The 13,421-nt window shown below is 40.9% G+C and overlaps 2 protein-coding genes across 4 annotated transcripts in view; one reads left to right on the forward strand and one right to left on the reverse strand.

The window, feature by feature from the left end:
• LOC119653717 (bleomycin hydrolase) overlaps window positions 1-12,990 on the forward strand; it is a 25,914-nt gene extending 12,924 nt beyond the window's left edge. Inside the window, exons 1-8 of one of the 2 annotated variants that reach the window (XM_038058607.1) lie at window positions 2,628-2,842; window positions 2,904-3,061; window positions 3,121-3,366; window positions 11,710-11,847; window positions 11,901-12,149; window positions 12,205-12,431; window positions 12,490-12,610; window positions 12,669-12,990. In XM_038058607.1, the coding sequence (XP_037914535.1) occupies window positions 2,722-2,842; window positions 2,904-3,061; window positions 3,121-3,366; window positions 11,710-11,847; window positions 11,901-12,149; window positions 12,205-12,431; window positions 12,490-12,610; window positions 12,669-12,887 (1,479 nt within the window). In that variant the 5' untranslated portion in view covers window positions 2,628-2,721 and the 3' untranslated portion in view covers window positions 12,888-12,990. Of the gene's footprint in view, window positions 1-2,627; window positions 2,843-2,903; window positions 3,062-3,120; window positions 3,367-11,709; window positions 11,848-11,900; window positions 12,150-12,204; window positions 12,432-12,489; window positions 12,611-12,668 lie in introns of those variants that run through there. The other variant, XM_038058608.1, reaches the window with a different exon arrangement.
• Window positions 5,912-13,421, reverse strand: part of LOC119653718 (mitochondrial tRNA-specific 2-thiouridylase 1) — a 25,540-nt gene continuing 18,030 nt past the window's right edge. For both annotated transcript variants that reach the window (XM_038058610.1, XM_038058611.1), the window contains exon 7: window positions 5,912-5,999. In XM_038058610.1, coding sequence (XP_037914538.1) covers window positions 5,927-5,999 — 73 coding nt within the window. In that variant the 3' untranslated portion in view covers window positions 5,912-5,926. The remainder of the gene's footprint in view (window positions 6,000-13,421) is intronic.

The raw sequence follows: 13,421 nt of genomic DNA on the forward strand, positions 1-13,421 counted from the left end.
GGATGAAATGGCTGGTCACCGTAATATTCGGATACGGACTTCTCCTCCAAAGAGTCGTAAAATCATTTTTGCCATTAAGGTATTAGTATGCTGCATTATTTCGTTTTGAAATTTTAATATAATTTTAATGAAACCTTAAAATACATAATAAACAATTTTTACTTAATTCTGCTATAATACTTGCCATCAGTTTAATATTAAAATCTTTGATGTGAAGCTCATTCGTGATCGCTATTATGGTCTCTCGTGACAATTTGGGAAATATAATCGGAGGCAATTTTACCTTTTTAATTGTTTCCATCGCTTCAGGTGCTGTTGAAGCGTCCATAAGGGTAGCAAAACGCTGAAACCTATGGGCGGTCGACATATTTCCCGCATGTTTCATTTTCAATGTGCCCCTAACAAATATTCTTCATGGAAATCGTCCCCATACGGTCGCTTCCGTGCACTTCCTAACGCACTCACTCATTTACACTTTAATGTCTTTTATTATGGATAATACGAGATCACAAGAAAAAGGAAAAGAATGGTACCGATCGTCGAGCCGCGACGAATAGATGGGGAGAATATTTCGAGCAGATTTGAATTGAATAATTTGTTCATCCTCTACTTCCACAATCATTGTCGACATTTGGATCAGTTCCATCTGTCAGCGTAACTGAAGTCGGGGAAGCAATAAAACGAATGAAATCGGGAAAGGCAACATGACTTGACGATATCGCATCTGAGCTTTGGAGAGCGAGAGCTGGGATCCAACACTGTGGCTCAGTGAATTGTTTAATCGGGTTATTCAGGACTGGCAAGAAAGTACTACAGTTCCAACATGGAAAAAGAAAGATAGTCCAGTAGAATGTTTAAATTACCGTCCGATCCAGTTACTTTCGCATACCATGAAGATTTTTGAACACATTCTCTACAACCGTATTCGCGATATTGTTGAAATAATCGTGAATCAAGCCGGATTTGTCAAGAACTGCGGAAATACTGATGCAATATACGCTGCGTCATTACTCATGGAGAAACACCGCGAGAAGCATCGACCTCTTTACATTGCATTTCTGGATCTAGAGGAAGCGTTTGACCGAACATTTAGTGCCAGAAGAACTTGTGTGCGGAATTCAATTGCTCTACCACGATCCAAAAAGTCTTCTTTTTCTTCAGCCTTTGTCCCGTTCACAAGCGGGGTCGGTTCGTCTTGATCGGTTTCGCCGTTTGGCTCTATCAAATGCCGATTTGGATGCAATTTCGAGGCTTTTAAATACCCATCCAGCGTATCAAGCCACCGTTATTTCTGGCGGCCTTTTAGTCATTTATCATCGACTTCGATGTTCAAATCAATTTTGCAAGCGAATTTTCGTTAACGCGAATTGCGTGACCATACGATCGAAGAGGCCTCGTAATTTTTCCATGATCGGTGCAACCCCATAACGATCGCGGATATGCTTATTTCGGATGTGATCAAAACGTTAGGTCACGCTACTAGTCCAACGCAAAATCTTCGTCTTCATTACAGCAAGACGCCGTTCATTTTCTCTTATAGTCGGCCTACACTCAGAACCGTAGAGAGCGATAGGACGGTAGACATTACTTTAAATTTTAGATTTGAGACCTTCGTTGATGCGTCGATCACAAAGAACACCAGTTGTGGAACGCCACTTTATCCAGGCTACGTTAATCCTGTGTTTTGCGGTAACGGAGACGAAAAAGTTGCATTGGACTAGTGGCGTGACACCTTATGATCACATCCGAAATGAGGATACCAGCGATCGATATGGGGTTGCACCGATCGATGAAAAACTGCGAGGGAGCCGTCTTCGATGGTATGGTTACGTAATTCGCGTTAACGAGAATTCACTTGCCAAGATTGGTCTGAACATCGAAGTCGATGGTAAGTGACCAAAAGGCCGGCAGAAACAATGGTGGCTTAATACGCTGGATGGGGATTTAAATGCTTCGAGATTGCATCCAGATCAGGCAATTGATAGAACCAAATGGCGAAACCGATCACCACGAGCCAACTCCGCTTGTGATCGGAACAAAGGCTGAAGAAGAAAAGAACATAGAAATGTTATTATATTTGCAAATCACAGCCACTGGTAACCACTTGTATTCGCTTCAAAGATTCGAGCTTGAGAGAGAGGGAGGAGATAATTAACTTTAATTTTAGTTAAGTGGTTAGAGCACAAGGCGTATGGAAGGTCGCGGTTCAAATCTCACTGATGGCAGTGGGGTTTGTATTGTGATTTGACGTAGGATACCAGTCGACTCAGCTGTGAATGGGTACCTGAGTCAAATCAGGGTAACAATCTCGGGCGAACGCAATGCTGACTTGCTGTCTTGAATCAAGTGCTCTAACACACTTCAAGGCCCTGATCCAATTGGATTGTTGCGCCAACGATTATTATTATTTCAGCTCTATGTTTACACAATTCTTTCATAACAATTTCAATGAGTGTTACGGTGTTTGAATCCTAAAATGAACAATGGGTTGAATTTAGGTCATGTTCAACGTTTGAAACCCTCATACCGTTAAATGTAATCAAGGGGATACTGTGAATCAGATAAGCAATTTAAGATCTTCAAAATAGTTTTCTTTTTAATTTACAATTTCTGATCATATCCGACAGGTGTTTTTAATTTTTGCGGCTTCCATCCAAATTAGAAAGCTAACACTTGAAATCTGATGTCATAAAACTTAGGACTTTCGTTTCGAAATTGTCAATGAATTGTCACATTTTTAGTCTATCTGTAAGAATGCGTTTTGGTAATATTTTGGCAACTTCTCTAGTAAGAAATATGTCAGTATTAAGAAATTCTTACAAGAATCCTTTAGCTCCAGAAGGTACTCGTGTTTTTTAAAAAATTTCTAGGAATTTTCTTCTCATTCGTGTCTTTCTTTTCAGCATCAATAACTAGTGAGAAACTTCAAATATGGAATAAGGAGTTCCTGAAATGCCCGAAAAATATCTTGGCTCAAAATGCCTGCACGAGAGTTGATCCTTTCGATCTATGCATTTCTCGAAAAGCATACGAGCAAATAAATCATGTTTATACATATAAGGTAATTTCCTTCAAACTTTTTCTGCGGCGAGCGCTGAAGGGATTTGTTTATTTTTCTAGGTGGAGACGGAAGGAAAGCCTCTAACGAATCAAAAGAGCTCAGGGAGATGTTGGCTTTTCGCAGCTTTAAATTGCATCCGAATTCCATTTATGAAACAATACAATTTAGATGAATTTGAGTTCTCGCAAGCGTATCTCTTCTACTGGGATAAGATCGAACGTTGCAATTATTTTCTTAACAATGTGCGCATGGCCGTTGCTGGAGGCGAAAAAGTGGATGGACGGCTCATATCGTTTTGGTTGCAGGTAAAAGATTTAGTTGTCATATTCTAACGCCAATGTCATATTCTAACATATACTATCGTATTTTTATTGGAAGCCTTCAAAGGTCTAGTACTTGTCCGTATATAATTCACAGCACCTGTTGTTACAATGTCTGATATATTTAAGGTCGATCGTCTCTAAACCCACCTTTATATTTTAATATGATTTTGACAGTAGAAGGTCTAAATCATCTTTCAATAACTGTTGTTCAGAATTTGTAATATTTCCATATTTTAATACTTCTGTATTCGTTATAGTAAAGTTTGCGCCATTCTTATGCATCGCGCATATTACGTTCTTCTGCTGCTGCTGCATATTGGTCCTAACATTGATTTGGAACTCTTTAGGGGTTTGCTTTTGAAGTGGTCTGCTAATCGATTCGTATGCCACTGTCACTGCTTCGTTCGACCTGCGGTGTGTCTTTATAATGAAGCAATTTCAGGATGCTTTGCCTTCGTAAATGGACATTTTTCACTGATTTTTTTAAACGGATTATTTGTTGCTTTTAGCGACGACTCTGCAACTGTCTATCTTTGTCTGGAAGTTGTATCTGGCAAATTAGGAGCTGGTGGATGGTGGATCTCTCCTCCTTTGCCCTGGGAGAGGCTTTTGATTAAATTGGAAAATTCCTGTTAAAAGAAAACCACATGTGGTATTTCCTAAGATGGTGGGACTCTAGAGAATATTCCTCTCCCTCTTGCGGCAATGTGCTTTTGTACTCTGGAAAGCCAAGTGTTAGCAGACGCAAATCCAGAGTCGGATTATTAGTAACGGCTAACGCAAGGCGCGCTCTCTTGACCTGGGAGCTGGTTCCTGATAGGATTCTGACTGCAAGATTTCGGCCCAGGTGGCACATTGTTCAAGCACAGAGCTTGCCAGAATATCTATTCAGTTTCAACCGAGCGACAGTAAATTCTGAGAGAGGCGCTGACGTCTCGACAGTTGTCACTTCTCGCAGGTTTGGACAGCTGCAAACCCCCAAGTTCAGCATTGATCGCTTATAGGGTCCAGCTGTCGTTCGACATTGGGAGAGCTTTCTTGCTGGTCGGACAACGGATGCCCTGAGTAACCCGCCTAAGAATATTGACGTGTCTTGGGCTGCCATCAAAAATGCTTTTTTTGGTACTACGCAGGTTTTTGGCCTCGTCCGGAAAGGGCGTCATTAGCGGAATCGTGGAAGTAGCTCAAAGATGTAAAGAATTGAAGGTTATATTGGCCGCTGCGGGCGATGGTGATCGCCACGCGTTCGAACACCGATACCGTGTGAAGTCCCGGAAAATTCAACATACTTTGCGGAATGACAAAACCGAATTTGTTATTGCGCTGATCAGGGAAACTGAAGCTGCCACAGGAGAACTTGCATGTGGTCGCAAACCTTTCGATGATTCTGTGAGGGATCTCAATGGTGGACTCTCCATCCACAATGACGAGCAGCTGAACAGGTGGAAGGAACATTTCACCACGGTTCTTAATGGTATCACATGCGGTGACGTTCCGCCTCTTGTAGATGAAATAGTTGGTCACATGCGGATGTGGACTGCTTTTCCAAACAGAAGAGAAATAATCGTTGCTATCAATCCGCTCGAACATAGTAAAGCTGCTGAGCTTGATGGTTTCCCGAAAGAGTGTGTTATTCATTGCTGTACTTGCAGTTTCTGCAAATCTGCTACTTCCACCGGTACGGAAATCTTTCCTAGAATGTAGAAGGAGACGTTCGTTAAGATTCCAAAGAACCTGTCCTAAGTGCGATAAGGGTACCCTCGTACTCCCTACCGTCGCGAAGATAGTAGCTAAAATAATCCTGGAACGCATCAAGAAACACCTCAAAAGCAGAAAGAAGCTCAATGGACCACGAGATTTTTTCTCAGCTACCTCGACTACGCTGATGACATTTGTTTGCTCTCACCAGACGACATAGACCTTGTACAAATAGCTGTGGATTTGGAAAGAGAGTCAAATATAGTTGCCCTGAAGATAAACACCAGCAAAATCAAGCCTGACTGGCCATCGTACTCCGCATATCTGCATTAATAAGCAGAGCATCGAAGGCGTTGATTAACTTACATATTTAGGAAGCGCGACTTCCACTGTCACTTGAAAGCTTTAAGTTTTAATGTATTTGTATGTATGTATTTGCGACGTATCATCAGAGTAGGGTTCCCTGATACTATTCCAAACGAAGAATTTTGTCGGTGTACAGACCAGTTACCCGTGAGCGATGGCAGGCAATAAGCAGGCGCGACAATTCCACTGGTGGCTGCACCATGCAGTGGAACCCACTCCTTCAAGGACGCTGACGATCACTTGGCGTAGAACAGTAGAGGAGAAGTTTGGGCGTCTCGGCAAAGTCCTGTAAATAGTTTAAGCGCATTTCAGTGACCCGTGAACGCAAGACGTTATTGACACCATATAATGCTGAACACGGTGGTATTTCTTGCTATTCATCTTGTTCGAAATCACCGCCAATGTTGTCTTGCCGAACGTGCTCCTCAAATGATTAATGATCCTCCGTTGCATTTTGAAAAGATACGAGATTCACGGTTTAGGTGTGGCAAGTAAACCCTAAAGCCGTCTGACTCGTCAAGGTTGAACATTTTCTCGTTCCACCAAACAATCTAGAAGAGAAGAGAAAATCCAATGAATTATACGCACACAATTTAATTGAATCGTTCTTCCTTGTGGTGAGATTCTGGCTGCTTCAATAGTAGGAGCCGCTCAATCACAGGTTCTCCGAGATCAGTTCGACTTGACCCTAATAAGTAACTTCGTCTAATGGTGTCATGAACGCTGGATGGGAAAAGAACAAAGTGGCGTAACCGATCACGAAGAGCCGACTCCCTTGTGAATCGGACAAAAGCTAATGAAAAAGAAGATTCAATAGAGTCGTAGAAGGAAGCAACTATGGTTAGAACTTTTTGCTTGCCTTTCACTCAAGTAGTTGCTAATTTGTCTCCAGTTGTATATCGCGTTACATTTACTTCGTTGTAGTAATTTGAAACAGCGTTCTGAAACAACAATTTTATACTTGAAACAATTAGACGGTTTTGGTTTTTCGCTATGAAGAATTCTTGGCTCCCTACATGAGGATGGACAATTCCGTAGCCTACATAAATACGAAATATATGAACGATACCGTGACCGTCCGGTTGTGGATAAAATGCGGCTCAATAGGTTACGGGGGGCGGGTCACTTAATCCGTATGGATGAGGATGATCCCACCCGGAAAGTCTATAAGGGCAATATCTATGGTAGGAAAAGAAGACGAGGCAGACCCTGCCTAAGATGGAACGATGGCATAGGCCAGGACGGCAGACAGCTTTTAGGGATATCGAATTGGTGGACCTCGGCGCAAAACCGGGATGTCTGGAGTTCCTTATTAAGGCAGGCCTAGACCGGGTACCGGTTGTTGCGCCGTTGATGATGATGATTTTATTGAGGTAAATTCCATATAACTCCTTTTTTCGTTGCTGAACATGAAATGAATGTGCCTACTGAAGCAATGGTTTAATCTAGACACAAAATAAGAAACATAACGTTAGTATAGATTTTTCATCTAAGTTGGAATCTTGGGATCGTGTCACGGAATTTTTCAGCCTTATTAACACAATAAGTTATTTAATGAGTTGAAATCACGTTGTTGCTACTTTTCTCTAGAGATTTTTCGGCAATAGAAACTTTCTCAATTTTCGAATTGGATTTGGTGGGCCCTTTGGTAGAGTTACTTCATTTGTAAAATGTTTCTTGTACCAACTAATTTTGATGGTAAATGCATTGAAGAGAAGGAGCATCTTGCTCTGGAATGATTCATATTTTCGAGCAAAAAATACACAAAAAAAACAACACAAAGAGCTCGAAAAAATTACAAACTAATGACGAAAATCATTGCTTGAAGATGAAGGTGAAAAAGCTTGAGTTAATATCTACCGCGAATCGTAAGGATCAAATCTTGCTAAGTGCTGTATATTTTCTTAACTAGGCTAGTGCGATTACCAAATTTTTGGATCCAGTTCAACAAGGATTCCACATTAATAAATATTTGGGACGAAGGAGCATCAGAATGCGTTAACGAAGGTAATAACTTCTATATCCTTCACTGAGCCACAAACTCTTTCCCGGGTTCATTGTGCCTTCCGTAACTGTTTGTTCTTCTTACTCTCACTACTAATCACTTTCTAAGTCTGTATGAAAGTTTACATTGACGAAATCTTTTTATTTCGGTTTTTCTATCAGTGTGCACGCGCCTAAGCCTATTATCCCTCTGTCACTTCCACGTCGTTGAAGTTGCGAACAGTAAATTGGAGCAAACTGAACTGAACGTGAAATACTTGTTGCAAAATAACAGAAAAAGCAAAAACAAAGTTGATTCAATAGTCAAATTTAAGATTACCCAAAATCTCACCATCACCTATCAATCTCTTGACAAAAGCATTGAATGCCACCGAGTCGCCCGCAACCTCAAATAGAGCTCCGACGCCACGATAAGTTCATTGGTCTCTATGAGTGAAACATTTCTTCTACATATAAAAATCTTTATTTTATAGGAGAAAATAATGTTCTTTTTTTACATAAGATGGAAAGAAAATGCTCTTCAGGCGAGCAATGAACTCGTTGGTTATTTCTAAAAATTTTCATTGGGTTGGCATCTAAGGACTGTGATGGTCGTCCCATTCTATTGATAGCATTTTCCTCTTAATTGCAGGAACATTAACCTCTTAAAGAGCTCAATCTCGATGGTTTTTTTCTATGTAACTTTTCAGCAAAATTCAACAAGACAAACTTGTATAGTTGCATCATCAGTTTTGCGTAGTTTCGATGAAACATATTAACTCGATGAAGCTCGAAAGGGGAGGAGGCCTTCGTAAGCTGCTTTTCAATGCGTTAGGGAATTCTCACACTTCCCTTTGGTCATACATGCTTTATGGTCGTAGATAGCTAAAAATGCGCCACATCTTTTGTTTAATTGAGCGCTCGACTTTTTTTCTGCAACAAACATTTGCCGTCAGGTGTTTGAATGTGTCCCATTTATTACCCAGATATGGTTAAATTATGCTATATAGAGGAGCAGGTCAACTGACTTCACGCAGCGGCCTGCCGGTACAGAAGTTTTTCTTGAATCGTGCAGAGCGATCCACCTCGGAAATAATATTCAACCGGCGTTGTAGTGGCGATGTACCCTGGCATAAAATGCCTGCAGTAATCTGACACCAAAAATGCGACATTTGCAGACAGATCTGAGAAGTCTTTGAAAATTCGGTCTGTGGTTGGAAGCCTTCCTTCGATTTGATGTAAGCCAGGTTACCTTTGCTTGTCCGGTGTATTTCACTGCCTTGGTGTGAAACCATTGTTCTGCTGCAACAACTCTCTGACACGAGAAAGTGAGTAGTAGTGGTTTGAAATGAAGCTGTTCTCTGTTACTCATTAAGAGTCATTCTTATTGTGCACCATGTGGAGAGTACTTGTCCACTGACTGGAGGAAGAAGGACTATACCTTCTCGAAGAGATAGGTGAAGGTGGTAGGCTCATCGCCGATCAGACTACGTGGGCGCACGAAGACTAGAAGATTCGAAGTGGCAGCCTCGGTATCTAGACAGGGTTCAGATGTTGAGATCGAAGTTTTGCGTAGCTTTGGATTAGCTCATCTCTATCGATTAAGTCCATGATGTTGAAAACTATATAGAACACTGCAACAGCAACGGTGCCCCGTACCGACAGGTCGGTAAGTCGATCAATCATTGTTTTTGAAGTCGACCAAGAGATGATGCTTCATCAGGTCTGCTTCTAGTCGCAAAGATGTTCTTGATGCAAATTCAGATTGAATTGCTTTGGTGATCGTAGGTAGTAATGAGCATGGTAAAATTTTACCCGAAGGCATCAGGCACACGAATAAACTTGTATCGGTTAAGAATTTAGTATTAAGGTATCGCTCGCTTAAATGCAGGTGAAACTGTCCTCGGGACCTAATCTCAGTAATCTGCATCGAAATAGGCCGATTTATTTCCCCTGACTGTCTTGAATAGGTGGTAGTTTGCCAGTACACGCATCGGCGTCAAATATTCCGAGGTATGTACTATTGCTGATGGTTGCTTGCGTTGTCAGGAAGCTGACTTCATTCTTCAGGGATTGCAGTGTTGATGTTCGCACTAGGTCTGACAATTGCAAACTAGTGAGATAATGGCGACTTAGATTATTGAGTCTTTCCATTTGATCCTTCTAATAACTTAGCTTGGAGTTCGCTGCCATTGTCGAGGATCTTGATTACTGCGTTCAGTAGATCCCCAGTGTCCTGTGGGATGGAAATCTTCCAATTAACTAGCAGCCTTTCATTTGTGATTTTTTTACCGTGAAACTTGTCATTTTTCGCCAGAGCTGCGTCTGCGCTTATCACCTAATTGGAAATAAGTGAAAACGCTGTATAGTTCCTTTTCTTAGGAATTTGTGGGTCGCTACATAATGGTGGACTCCAGTATTTTATATTGAGTTGGGGGGAAACTAATGTCGTATTTGCCATCGAATTTTAATGCTTTTTTTAACATACTTAGAATTATCCGATTTAAGTCAAATATTTGCCGTTTTGTCCGCAAGCTTGTTGCCATTTAGAAGGCAACTTCATTATACCCCTCTTATATAGGGAGATTTTCGTACGTGATCCACTTTTCATCACCAGTCACCATCCGCTTCAAAAATGGTCGAATGCGTTCCGTTTCAACAGTGCATCGCAGGCGTTGATTCGGTCCAAGAGATTTTTTTCCGTCAACTCGTGTGACACCCAAACATCCAGCTTTTTTTGGAATCCAATCTTCTGCAAATGGTTCCAAACGGTTTTATGGTCCTTACTCAGTTCCTGGCCAATCGAGCGAATGCTCACATGCCGGTCTACTTGGATGATTTCGACGATTTCATCGGTTTCTACGACGATTGGCCTACTAGTACGGCGTGTATCTTCGACATCCACTACACCAGAACGAAATCGATCAAACCAACGCTGTGCTGTGCGAATCGTTACAGAATCGGACTCATAAACTTCACAAATTTTTTTGGCCGCCTTCGTTGCATTTTTACCTCTCAGGTAGTAAAAATCTAAAATATGACGAATTTCTTCCTTGGTGGACTCCATTTTTGACGCGCTAGACTTGAGACTGAAACATACGATTATAAAACTGTTAAAGAGACACCTGTAGTCCAGATTGTCGTCTTCAAATCGCCGTATAGTATGACCCGATGCGATAAGTTCAACACGAGATATGTTTCAGTGTCGCCATCTATTGACAAAATACGACATTACTTTTTCCCCAACCTAGTATTTGTTCGTTGTAGAAGGATTGCCTACCGCATAAATGAATTCGGCGACTGTCTTGTTGAGTATGCTAAGAACAAGTTAACTATCATCTGCGACGTACTCTCGGCGTGCGGGTGGTTGTTCCATAAGGGAATCATATAATGTTTTGCCGTATTTATCATGTGTTTGTATTTGTCAATTTAGCTGTCCACGAGAAATGGTGTTTCTTTACTGCTTGTATACGCTCCTCCGAGACAAGGGTCGAGTTTAGATCATTTTTTTGCTAATTGACTGTTGATCTTTGCTATCTTACCGTTGCTTTAAATTGTCCCACCACAATGCAAGTAAGCGATGAGATAGATAGTTTACATAGACATCAAAAGGGGAATCGAAAGCAAACGAAGGTGCAAGTGCAATGAATACCTATCAAATATCTACCGTTAGCCTAAGCTATTGGTTGTCCAGGGCATATCCAGCAATGCCTTATCCGCCGCTACGGCTTCAATAAAGCATAGCATTATGGAGAATATATGTGCAATCTGGTGCCTCGAAAAGTGTTATTTCATTGCTGCATGCTAGGATGACCACTTGAAACCCCCCGAGCAACAAATATAGACATAATTCTTCGCTCAGCAACCAACTACCGTATGGTCAAACCTAAGTCGGCTACGCACAACAGGAGGACTGTGTGCTGCTGCAATTTGAACTTTGTGCTAACTGGTGAAGTTTTGATTCATCGTTCTTTCCGAATTTTAATACATTCATTGTGTGAAACTTTCTTGAGACTAGATTTTTGCCTTTTGCTGCGGAAGCTCTTTCCGCGATTACCTGTGTGATAACCAATTCATTAGAAATCCCTCATGACTGATCTGATTCCATTTATTTTCTTTCTCTACTATTTCCTTCCTATTGAGTTTTTTCCCTTTCTTTCGGCCTTACTTGCAACTTTTTTGAAAATTTTTTCTACCATTCGCTGTTTTATTGATTCGGGAATAGTTACATTAAACAAAACTTAGTCTGCTGTGCTAATCAAAAGTATATTTTTCCAGGATCCCATCTGCGACGGTGGCCAATGGGATATGTTAGTTAATTTAATCACTAAATATGGCTTGATGCCGAAAAAATGTTTCCCCGAAAGTTTTAGTTGCGAATCGAGCCAACGAATGAATGCCATCCTTAAAAGCAAAGTAAGTTACTTCGCGTTTTAAAATTATCTCACATAATAGCACAAATTCCACAGCTCAGGGAATATGCTAAAGTCATCACCGACTTGGTCCACGACGGTAAGCCAGATGACGTCGTAATTGATAAGATAAACGAACAAATGGGTGAAATCTACAAAATTGTTGGCATCTGCCTTGGAATTCCGTCGTCAACATTTACTTGGGAATATTACGATAAGAGCAAAGCGTATAAGAAAGTTGGGCCTTTAACACCACAGGATTTCTACAACATCCACGTAAAGCCATATTTTAATGTCGAGGATAAGGTAAGTCCTACTTTAAATAAATCTGATCGCTCTTGAGTGTTGAATTATTGTCCAGGTTTGCTTGGTTAACGATCCTCGTCCGACGAGCAAATATTGCCAAACTTACACCGTCGACGGTCTGGGCAACGTTGTAGGGGGCAGACGAGTCCTTTACAACAATCAACCAGTAGAAATATTGATGGATTTAGTAGTTAAAAGCTTGAAAGGCAACGAACCCGTCTGGTTTGGCTGCGAGGTGAGCAAGCGTTTCGCTGGCAAGCAGGGCATTGAGGACTTGGGCATGTAAGTCTTTTGCAAGTATATATATTTCATTGATTTTCTGATGCGTCCTCTTTTGCAGCCATGATTTCCGGCTAATGTTTGACACGGATATTCAAATTTCTCTGTCGAAGGCCGATCGTTTGTTTTATGGAGAATCGGCAATGACTCATGCTATGGTTTTTACGGCAGCTTCTGTTGATGTAATGAAATATCCTTCTGAATGAAGATTGAAAGATAACGAGACAATTTCACTTTCAGGATGATGGTAAACCAACAAAATTCCGCGTGGAAAACTCATGGGGTGAAGATCGTGGCGAGAAAGGATACTTGGTGATGACAAGCGACTGGTGCAGGGAGTTCTTATTCGAAGTAGTCATAGATAAAAGCAACGTACCAAAGGAAATTTTGGATGTTTTCCAAATGGAACCCATTGTTTTACCTGCATGGGATCCCATGGGCACTCTTGCCCAAGCATAAAATTACCATTTTTAAAATACTGGCTTTATTGTGACTTTTGTTTTTTGAATTGTGTCGTATATTTCTGCGGATTGGAATAAAAAGCTAGTTGAACCAAAGAGGATATGCATATTTCAGTACATTTATTAATAAACTCTGCCAATAAAAAGCAATCAGCACCGAAATCTGGGTCACTGAGCCCAAAGCCTCAATACTGCCTATCGTCGATACACTTTATACCGATGGAATTTGCTAGTTATCCGTACTCGTTTCTGTTGAAACACTTTAGTAAGAATTACAATTTTCCAAATTTTCAGCCATCTCCGGATTCATATATTCGGTGTCTTTGTCCATTTTCATCTCTACAGCATAGCGTTTTCTAGATTTTATTTACCCAGTAGTTGCTGCAAATAATCATTTCAGTATCGTATACTGCACTAGGAAAGTAAACTTCTTATCCACGAAGACGAGTAGTTAGAAATGTGGAAGGATACGCGATACGAACTATTCCTCCAAATAAAAAGAAAATTATTTTTGCTATTAATGCATTCAAGT

This window comes from Hermetia illucens, chromosome 4, assembly GCF_905115235.1.
Source record: "Hermetia illucens chromosome 4, iHerIll2.2.curated.20191125, whole genome shotgun sequence".
Classification (NCBI taxonomy): domain Eukaryota; kingdom Metazoa; phylum Arthropoda; class Insecta; order Diptera; family Stratiomyidae; genus Hermetia; species Hermetia illucens.